Source organism: Pseudophryne corroboree, chromosome 6 (assembly GCF_028390025.1).
Source record: "Pseudophryne corroboree isolate aPseCor3 chromosome 6, aPseCor3.hap2, whole genome shotgun sequence".
Taxonomy (NCBI): Eukaryota; Metazoa; Chordata; class Amphibia; order Anura; family Myobatrachidae; genus Pseudophryne; species Pseudophryne corroboree.
Window position 1 is genome coordinate 121,291,962 of NC_086449.1, and position 11,319 is coordinate 121,303,280.

An 11,319-nucleotide genomic window follows, 5' to 3' on the forward strand; every position below is an offset into this window, starting at 1 on the left:
CGAGCATGCGCACTGCAGCCAAGTGCGCATGCGCAGACAAGATGGACGCGGCTGCTGCGTGCGGACGCGCAACTACGTCCATCTCACAATCAGCCCCTATGTGCAGTGGGAGCTGTGTTACAACAAATGAGCAAAGCCACAGTCTCAGAACTACACACAAACACTGCAGGTGCATCGCACATCCTTTTATCCCTAAGTCTAGCTGCTAATGGTGCCCACGTGGTGGTGGGTTGTGCCAAGCTGAAACGGTGAAATGCCATGAACAACTCTTATAATTTTATAACATATAAATACATTTTGGTGTATATAAAATATTAATATTTTAATTCAAATTATATTTATAATTTAACCACATATATACAAATGTAGTTCTGTACATACATATCGATACGTATATATCGAGCAGCTCTGCATAGTGATACAAATGGTAATGTCCGTATATTGTGATAAAGTGTCTGTCCCCTGATTAGAGAGATGCAGCGGTCACTAAGTCCCTGACTGCAGGGCATTGCTGCTAGTGTCTCAGTGCAGGTCATTGCTGCTAGTCTCTCAGTGCAGGGCATTGCTGCTAGTCTCTCATTGCAGGGCGTGGCTGTAGAAGGGAGGAATATTCCCTGGCAGTGATACTTAGTGCCATTGTTAATCTTCCCAGATACTGGTGCGTTTATCCCAGGCTTGTGCAGCTGGAGGTAAATCCGTTTTGTACAGTGCAGTCCTCTATCAATCTATTTCCTTAGGAAACCGCCTCTCACCGGAACTGCTGACTGTGGTTTCGTGGTCTAATCACCAGTCCTGGCAGGAACAGTCTTCTTGGGTGCTGAGTCCTGTGAGGTACCGTAGGAAGGAAGAGACCATTAGATACTAAAACAACATCTATTGCTGCTGCATCTTATCTGCACAAATGCCACGTTATGGGGGAGATGTATGAAGCAGTGAAAAAAGTGGAGAAGTTGCCCATAGCAACCGATCACCAACTACCTATAATTTTATAGAATGTACTTGATAAATGTTTCTTCAAAGCTGATTGGTTGCCATGGAGACCACTGGCACACCTCTCCAATGTTTTCACTGCTTCAAACATCTCCCCCCTATCTGAGGATGGGCTGCTCCTGTACCTGCAGTTGTAGTGCGGCTGTGCAGTGTGAGTGCCCCCCTGCACCGCTGATGGTACTGCACTTTTACCGGCCAGCTTAGAGAGCATGTCCTTCACTTTATACCACTGCGACACTTCTGTCTGTAGGAACAAGATAGAACTGTATTACAATACACATATTATGCCCATCACCTACACACAGAGGAGGAAGCCATTTTGTAGGCTTCAGAACCAGATTTGTAGAATGGCCGCCTAAGGGCTACATTTACTAAGCAGTGATAAGAGCGGAGAAGTGAGCCAGTGGAGAAGTTGCCCATGGCAACCAATCAGCACTGAAATAACTATAATTTGCATACTATAAAATGATACAGAGCTGCTGATTGGTTGATGGGGAAACTTCTCCACTGGCTCACTTCTCCGCTCTTATCACTGCTTAGTAAATGTACCCCTTAGTCCGGGTTTGTATGGTCTTATTGTTATTTATTTATATGTAGACGAATGCTAACATAGAGAATCCATAATGTTTAGTTCCCATTACAATACATGTATGTCTTTTATACAGTTGTGATGTAGTCAAGGGATGTGTCATAAAGTGCGCAGCGGTGTGTGAGCACAGAGTGCCGCCAAGCATATGAGGCCTGGTGGGATGGTAACATCCTTAAACCTGAGCTTACTGAATGCCCTACTGCCCTCTAGGCTGTTATTAGCAGAGTTTGGCACACTGCCTCTACAGGATAGATAATAAGCCTTCTTCATTATACAGTTTCTGCTTTTCATTCTGAGGGGGATCCCTGGTATATACATAATAATAGCAATCTCCCTGGTACCATCTAATCCCTTGGACTCATTTCTGTATTTCACCTGGTTGTTGCTGCCAGTGCTGCTACGATTGCTCCCCCCTCCCGTTCCTGATACTTTCCGTTACTATAAAAGCTCTGCCGCCAGAGCTACACGGTTTCTGTTGTATTATTCTGTCTTACCGTAAGATAGACATCCTGGGTAATAACCTTTATGGGCTGATCTAGTTTTATAACCATATTCATTTCTGTTTAACTTGTGTATGCTCTTCAGTATTTACCCTTCTTACCTAACTCCTGTTTTGTATATGTGTATGGCCTGTATTATTGTTCTTCAGCTGGTCTTACTGGACATTCCCTGTATTCATCAGGGAGCAGCCTACAGTGACACCACAGAAGCATGAGGCACATGTTGGTGCTAATGGATTTACTGGCTGAATGTTGGCCAGCACACAATATGGCAGCCTCCACTGGATGTACAGTGCATCCGGAAAGTATTCACAGCGCTTCACTTTTTCCACATTTTGTTATGTTACAGCCTTATTCCAAAATGGAATAAATTCTTTTTTGTCCTCACAATTCTACACACGATACTCCATAATGACAACGTGAAAAAAAAATTCTCTGGTCTGATGAGACAAAGATTGAACTCTTTGGCGTGAATGCCAGGCGTCATGTTTGGAGGAAACCAGGCACCGCTCATCACCAGGCCAATACCATCTCTACAGTGAAGCATGGTGGTGGCAGCATCATGCTGTGGGGATGTTTTTCAGCGGCAGGAACTGGGAGACTAGTCAGGATAGAGGGAAAGATGAATGCAGCAATGTACACAGACATCCTGGATGAAAACCTGCTCCAGAGCACTCTTGACCTCAGACTGGGGCGACAGTTCATCTTTCAGCAGGTCAACGACCTTAAACACACAGCCAAGATATCAAAGGAGTGGCTTCAGGACAACTCTGTGAATGTCCTTGAGTGGGCCAGCCAGAGCCCAGACTTGAATCCGATTGAAAATCTCTGGAGAGATCTGAAAATGGCTGTTCCCATCCAACCTGATGGAGCTTGAGAGATACTGCAAAGAGGAATGGGTGAAACTGCCCAAAGATAGGTGTGCCAAGCTTGTGGTATCATATTCAAAAAGACTTGAGGCTGTAATTGCTGCCAAAGGTGCATCAACAAAGTATTGAGCAAGGCTGTGAATACTTATGTACATGTGATTTCTTAGTTTTTTTTCTTTTTAATAAGTTTGCAAAAATCTCATAAAAACTTTTTTCACATTGTCATTATGGGGTATTGTGTGTAGAATTTTGAGATACAGAAAAAAGGGGAGAGATCCCTGTGGCGCAAAGAAGAAGTTACATGTACAGCCAAAACAAAATAAATAGTTTGATACAGTCCCTTGAGTCTTTGATCCTCCAAGATTGTCTTTTAACTCGTAGTACCTCAAATAGGAGAAAGACACTTAGTGTAACACCGTTATGACAGTTCACAGAACCAGTATTATGATAGGTATCACACTCACATTTGATTAAAATAATCAATGCTCATCATCCACCAAATTGAAAGTAATGACGTGGGGTATCTTCCTCCAATAGGATATGTAAAATAAACTGAGAAATATAGTGCAAAACTGTTTTTCATAAAAACATCAGATTTTTATTACCATGTTACTCACATTCTTAAAAATATATAAAAGCATATATCCTCCAAAAGGCGTAGTAGCCCACGCTGGGAAACAGTTTCCAAAACCGGTAAGTTCAGGATGGAGAAGTCGAAGTCCTCATTTGGGAGATATTTCAACAAAGTGCTGGTCCCACGGGAGTCATAAAAAAACCACCTGCTTAACGCGTTTCGGACTTTAAGCGTCCTTAGTCAGAAGCATGGTGGTAAAGTACAATGTTCATCTATTTATACCTTGGTTAATTAGCAAAAGAACAACCCTAAAACGGCCTCCCACCCTCTGTGTTTCTGGGCGCCAAAAAGAAAAAATTCAAACCACCGAATCGCGTGTTAGCGGACGCGACGTCACTTCCGCTAACTAACAGGAAACAGCCTCTTGCGTTCCACTGCGTTTCAAGAATCAGGAAGGAAGACTTGTGGAGTCCCGCTACGTCACTTCCGGTCGGTGGATCGGCCGCTTAATGCGTTCCACTGTACATATTAAATGCGGTCTCTCTCTCAGCAAGCCAGCAGCTTGATCTCCAGGCCATCTCTCATGGCCTGGAGATCAAGCTGCTGGCTTGCTGAGAGAGAGACCAATACTGCCTGAAGTCTCCCACCGTCTGTGAAACTGGAAGCGTCCGTCTATTTAAACCCCGTTGTCATGGAGAAGCTCCGCTATTACTCTTCAGTCTTCTTCCGCATTTAATATGTACAGTGGAACGCATTAAGCGGCCGATCCACCGACCGGAAGTGACGTAGCGGGACTCCACAAGTCTTCCTTCCTGATTCTTGAAACGCAGTGGAACGCAAGAGGCTGTTTCCTGTTAGTTAGCGGAAGTGACGTTGCGTCCGCTAACACGCGATTCGGTGGTTTGAATTTTTTCTTTTTGGCGCCCAGAAACACAGAGGGTGGGAGGCCGTTTTAGGGTTGTTCTTTTGCTAATTAACCAAAGTATAAATAGATGAACATTGTACTTTACCACCATGCTTCTGACTAAGGACGCTTAAAGTCCGAAACGCGTTAAGCAGGTGGTTTTTTTATGACTCCCGTGGGACCAGCACTTTGTTGAAATATCTCCCAAATGAGGACTTCGACTTCTCCATCCTGAACTTACCGGTTTTGGAAACTGTTTCCCAGCGTGGGCTACTACACCTTTTGGAGGATATATGCTTTTATATATTTTTAAGAATGTGAGTAACATGGTAATAAAAATCTGATGTTTTTATGAAAAACAGTTTTGCACTATATTTCTCCGTTTATTTTACATATCCTATTGGAGGAAGATACCCCACGTCATTACTTTCAATTTGGTGGATGATGAGCATTGATTATTTTAATCAAATGTGAGTGTGATACCTATCATAATACTGGTTCTGTGAACTGTCATAACGGTGTTACACTAAGTGTCTTTCTCCTATTTGAGGTACTACGAGTTGAAAGACAATCTTGGAGGATCAAAGACTCAAGGGACTGTATCAAACTATTTATTTTGTTTTGGCTGTACATGTAACTTCTTCTTTGCGCCACAGGGATCTCTCCCCTTTTTTCTGTATCTCTGTAAATGGTTTGGTGGACCTAGAGTTACCTGGGCTGCATTTTGGAGTGTATTGCGCAGTGGTTAAGGTGCTTTCCTTCTTCACTTCTGTAGAATTTTGAGGACAAAAATGAATTTATTCCATTTTGGAATAAGGCTGTAACATAACAAAATGTGGAAAAAGTGAAGCGCTGTGAATACTTTCCGGATGCACTGTAGTTTATAAAGTGAATGCACTGCAGAATTCCTTGGTGCGGGTAACACAGCACCTAAATGGTCCACTCAATTCTCTTTTATGGTGCACTCCTACCCTACCCTCATTAGGACTATCTATATTACAATTTTATGTGTGTGATTATTACTTTTTATTGATACTTTGATGTCTGCTTCTTATGCTAAAGTTGGAAGACGTACTGTAGAATGTGGGAATATGGGTTTGAAGCAAGCGTCACAGTGATGTGTCTGTAATGTGGCACTGCGTCTGTCTGAGATGAGACTCACCTTGTAGTGTGGCATTGCTCCTGGTCTGTCTCCCACCTGCAGGTTTGGGACGCTCACATACTGAGGTTCCATTTTGTCGGCTTCTCTTAGAGTTCCACCTGTAAAAGAAAATGAATCTTATTAGAATTTCAGTCACCCATCCTAACGTAGTCACAAAATAAACATCTTGCCTATTGGGTGTTACAAAGCCGATACTACTGAACCAGTTATGCACAATGCAGTGTGCTTCCATATGATGCATACGGTAATCCCCTATATCATGTATAGTGTAGTTGCAGTGCACGTCAGGAGCGTTGTTCTAGTCTCACCTGTGGGTCTGTTCAAGCCAAGTAACATTCCTGCATGGGAGGTCGATCTCTTCCTGTAATGCTGGGCTGCCCAGGTTCCACCAATGGGAGGGGAGTTATCGGTCAGGTCATTGTCTGAATCCCTGCAGGCCTGAGAGCCACCGCACACACATGAATCTAAGAGTAGCACCTATAATAAGAGAATAGCTCACATCAGCGCTTCCTTGCACAGTGACCTATATAATTCTAACGCAATAAGAAATAGTCTTTGTATTGTGTGTATAGATGGGAGTTTCCCGGCACTCCTGGAATCCTCAGTGTAATTGTTTATCAGAGTCAGGTTCTTTTTAGTAATGTTGTATTGTGGAACCAGGACTATAAGAAGAAAACTACATTACAGTGTACACTGGGGGTAATTCTGAGTTGATCGCAGCAGTAAATAAGTTAGCAGTTGGGCAAAACCATGGGGGTAATTCCAAGTTGATCGCAGCAGGATTTTTGATAGCAATTGGGCAAAACCATGGGGGTCATTCCGAGTTGTTCGCTCGCAAGCGGATTTTAGCAGATTTGCTCATGCTAAGCCGCCGCCTACTGGGAGTGAATCTTAGCATCTTAAAATTGCGAACGATGTATTCGCAATATTGCGATTACACACCTCGTGGCAGTTTCTGAGTAGCTTCAGACTTACTCGGCATCTGCGATCAGTTCAGTGCTTGTCGTTCCTGGTTTGACGTCACAAACACACCCAGCGTTCGCCCAGACACTCCCCCGTTTCTCCGGCCACTCCTGCGTTTTTTCCGGAAACGGTAGCGTTTTTTCCCACACGCCCATAAAACGGCCTGTTTCCGCCCAGTAACACCCATTTCCTGTCAATCACATTACGATCGCCAGAACGATGAAAAAGCCGTGAGTAAAATTCCTAACTGCATAGCAAATTTACTTGGCGCAGTCGCAGTGCGGACATTGCGCATGCGCATTAAGCGAAAAATCGCTGCGATGCGAAGATTTTTACCGAGCGAACAACTCGGAATGACCCCCCATGTGCACTGCAGGGGAGGCAGATATAACATGTGCAGAAAGAGTTAGATTTGGGTGAGTTATTTTATTTCTGTGCAGGGTAAATACTGGCTGCTTTATTTATACACTGCAAATTAGATTGCAGATTGAACACACCACACCCAAATCTAACTCTCTCTGCATATGTTATATCTGCCTCCCCTGCAGTGCACATGGGCCCTCATTCCGAGTTGTTCGCTCGCTAGCTGCTTTTAGCAGCATTGCACACGCTAAGCCGCCGCCCTCTGGGTGTGTATCTTAGCTTAGCAGAATTGCGAACGAAAGATTAGCAGAATTGCGAATAGAAAATTCTTAGCAGTTTCTGAGTAGCTCCAGACTTACTCAGCCATTGCGATCAGTTCAGTCAGTTTCGTTCCTGGTTTGATGTCACAAACACACCCAGCGTTCGCCCAGACACTCCCGCGTTTTTCCCAGAAACCCCAGCGTTTTTTCTCACACACCCAGAAAACGGACAGTTTCCGCCCAGAAACTCCCACTTCCTGTCAATCACACTCCGATCACCAGAACTATGAAAAATCCTTGTTATGCCGTGAGTAAAATACCTAACTTTTGTGTAAAATAACTAAGCGCATGCGCTCTGCGAACCATGCGCATGCGCAGTAAGCGACTAATCGCAATATAGCGAAAATCGGCAACGACCGAACAACTCGGAATGACCACCCTGGTTTTGCCCAATTGCTAACAAAAATCCTGCTGCGATCAACTTGGAATTACCCCCCATGTGCACTGCAGAAGGGGCAGATTTAACATGTGCAGAGAGAGTTAGATTTGGGTGTGGTGTGTTCAATCTGCAATCTAAATTGCAGTGTAAAAATAAAGCAGACAGTATTTACCCTGCACAGAAACAAAATAACCCGGCCAAATCTAACTCTCTCTGCACATGTTATATCTGCCTCCCCTGCAGTGCACATGGTTTTGCCCAACTGCTAAAGAAAATCCTGCTGCGATCAACTTGGAATTACCCCCACTGTGCGATAAATGATGAATCGTCCCGGTCCATACTTGGTGATCACACTCACCTTGTGGGTATAATAAATACACTTTGGACAAACTCCAAGGAACCATTATATGAGGATTTCTGGAGTGTAGGTAAACCCCTTCTCTACATTGAGTTATAGTCATACGTATTGTACAGCTGTGTTCCTCCAGCCAGTGAATGTCAGACAGCAACAGATAACTATATGGCACAGTTTATATCCAGTGGTAGGGGCCCGTGCTTAGGGATGTGGCCAGGCAGTAGTGGAGGTGTGGCCAACCACCACAGAGGCCCACCTAACCGTAAGAGATTGCATGGGCTGGGCCCATAGTCCTGTGCAATAAAGGTAACATATGTATAATGTATAATTAAAGTACACTAGGATACAGCCTGGAACATAATCCCTAGAGGAGGTGGTGGGCCCACAGGCAGTGGGGCCCACCGGTGGTTTCCCCTGTTCCCCTGTGGGCCAGTCCGACCCTGTTTATATCTTTTATTGCTGGTACTCACTCGGTTGCGCAGCCTCTCCTCTGTCTCCCTCTTTTCATGCTGAAGCTTCAGGTTCCTTTGCTGTAGTTCCGCAATTTGCTCTAACATGTCACATAGACTCTCCAGGTACCGGAGTCCATCACCCGGGAGTGGCAGGGGGTCCTGATCCTAACAGTGACGAAGTGAGAACAGTGAGAGCCTGAATATATCTCGGGGTCTTGTGGGTGGAATTTGTATATTCTTCCTGGTCTCATCAGGGGACCTTCAAGGTGATCTAGTTTTCCCCACAGTAGTAACACTTAGGGTGAGGTTCAATTGTGGCACACGGCGGCAGCCACTAGACGGCGCCCAAACGGAGCTATTCAATTATTGCTCTGTTCGGGCGCGATGGCTGCCGGCGCCTGCATTTCTGCTCTCAGCCCCTGGGGGGTGGCGAGCTGGAATGCACAAAAAGTGACCCGCTTGAGGGTCCAAATGGCACTTTTCGCGAACTTGCCCAACACTTTGGTCAGGTTTATCTGCTTAACACGGCTAAACCCGACCTTTATGGCCGCGATCTCCCATCACTTTAGACGGAAGATTGAAGGCGCCAAACAATTGAATATCGCCCTTATTGTTTTATTACCTGGCTCCGCTGCACATATATTTGTGTTAGTGATATCAAATTGTGAACTCTACCAGTAAAAGATTCTCTGTACAGCTTCACATATTGGCATGGGAAGCAGTTTGCTTCCTGACAGATGGGATCCCGGCGGTCGATATATCGACGCCAGGATCCCGAAGTAGGATGCAACGCCGGCATCTAGATACATCACAATACCGACAGTCGGCATCCCGTTCGTCCTAACAGCAGGACGCGCTGGCATCCTGCTGCGGGGTGTGTGTGTGTGTGTTTGGTTTAGGCTGTTAAAGGGGATTAGGGTGCAGGGAAGGGAAGGTTAGGGAATGGATTGGGGGTTAGGTTTAAGCACATAAAAGCAGAGGTAAGGGTCAGGCATCAAGCGGGGAGGGTTAGGTTTAGGCATCGGGGAAGAGAGGGTAAGGGTTAGGCACCAAGTGGGGAGGGTTACGGTTAGGGTAGGGGGTAGAGGAGGGTTAGGGAGATTACTGCTGGCCTGTCGGGATTATACTGACAGCCGGCATGCTGTACATCGGTAAATCATACTAAACCCGTTGGCATCTTAGAAATAAATAATAAAATGCTCAAACTATATATGATGTATGTAGGACTGACCTTATTTTCTTCTCTGGGACGAGTTGGGCTCCTCGCTTGATGAGAACAGGTTTTCCCTCTACATTGTTCCTTCAATGATCCCGGATATTTCCTGTTATGTCGTGCTATCCTGCTCTGGATGGAATCTCTGCTATTGCTCCGCGGCCGTCTGCTCCTGAGGACTGCCTGTTCCAGCTTATGGGGCACACCTGATGTGTCTCTTTCCTGCTGCTGGGAGCGAACATATTCCAGTCTGTCAATATCTTTCTGGGGATGCATTGTAAAACTTCTGGGACTCTTAAAAGCAGAATGCTCCAGTGTGTGTGTCTCTCCAGAATGTGAAAAGGAATCTTGTTTTCCATAGCCAGAGCTTTGCAAGCTGTCAGGATCCTCAGAGGCGGAGCTTTCTGGAGTCTCAGAATACTCAGGGGTGGAGCTTTCTAGACCTTCTGGCTCATCTGGGTTATAGCTGCTCTCAGACCCAAATGGGGAAGGAGGTGGTATCTCCACACCTGAATCTTCTGACATTGATTTTTCAAAGCAGTTACGTTTGACAGTATATTCTCTACTTCCTCCATGGTTACTTGCTAATTGGGCATTATGAGAAACTGCCGGATCGCTGCATTCCGTGGGAGGATCCATGAGGCGGCGATAAACAGCCGTACGCCCTATCAGCACACAGCCCCCGGAACGCTCTGTAAACATAAAAGAAAATATATAAATTGATATGTATGAACATTTGTTTGGTGCAGTTTTATGCAATGCAAACGCCATGTAATGCTGTCTGCAGTAAGTACAGCACTATGTAAATGTTAGGAGTCAGCTGATTAATTACACAGTGTTGTGCAGCAATGCAGGATGACAGTATAAATATTCACATTTAATTATTACAACTTATTAATATAGTACATAAGAGTATGGTGGGTATTGAACCCGTGACCTCAGTACTGTGAGGCTGTAATGCTAACCATTACACCAGCCATGCTGTGCATGACATATAAGTAAAAATACTGATAAGGAAAGGGGAAACTGTGTCACACACATTCAGTATAGGCTGATTACATGAAATTCTTGTATCATTTATATTAAAAAGCAAAAAATGACTAGTTTATAAGCAGAGGCAGAACTCTGGGAGGCAACAGAGTCATCTGCCGCCGGGCTCCTGCTCTGAAGGGGGGCACATCTCCTCCCATTCTGTGACACCATTGAATTAAGTTAATTGATATCTGTTGCTGTCTTTTCAGTGGCTGACTTCCTCACTGGTTCCTGCACCTTACAAATCACACCCTCTTTAATATACTGAATATACACATTTTACAAGGGTCACACCCAGGATTAGAAGCCACGACCTATTACACTGGAAGCAGTCACCTTACTGATGAAGCTGTTTGCTCCTGTATAGGAAATATGAGAATTTTAACTATATGAAGATACTTCTCTGACAATTACACGTAACTTCATATAGTTAGAATTCTCATCTTCCCATACAGGAGCAAATAGCTCCATCAGTAAAGTGTCTGCTGCCAGTGTAACAGGTCATGGTTTCTAATACTGGGTATGACTGCTAAGAATTGTGTAATTTACAAACTTACGCCACTGTTTATAAGTATGAAATTATGACAATATTTTTCTTGATTTTGTTCTGTAACGATTTCAATGAATGGCTTATAAGTATAGTTTGATAGGTGG

General features: G+C 44.5%; 1 protein-coding gene across 1 annotated transcript in view; it reads right to left on the reverse strand.

The window, feature by feature from the left end:
• Positions 1-307: 307 nt before the first annotated feature.
• The window catches only part of LOC134935027 (uncharacterized), a 19,344-nt gene continuing 8,332 nt past the window's right edge, over positions 308-11,319 (reverse strand). Inside the window, exons 2-7 of the mRNA XM_063930336.1 lie at positions 9,652-10,325; positions 8,439-8,585; positions 5,897-6,065; positions 5,589-5,686; positions 1,116-1,234; positions 308-824 (exon numbers count right to left, since the gene is read on the reverse strand). Of these exons, the coding sequence (XP_063786406.1) occupies positions 749-824; positions 1,116-1,234; positions 5,589-5,686; positions 5,897-6,065; positions 8,439-8,585; positions 9,652-10,325 (1,283 nt within the window). The 3' untranslated portion in view covers positions 308-748. The remainder of the gene's footprint in view (positions 825-1,115; positions 1,235-5,588; positions 5,687-5,896; positions 6,066-8,438; positions 8,586-9,651; positions 10,326-11,319) is intronic.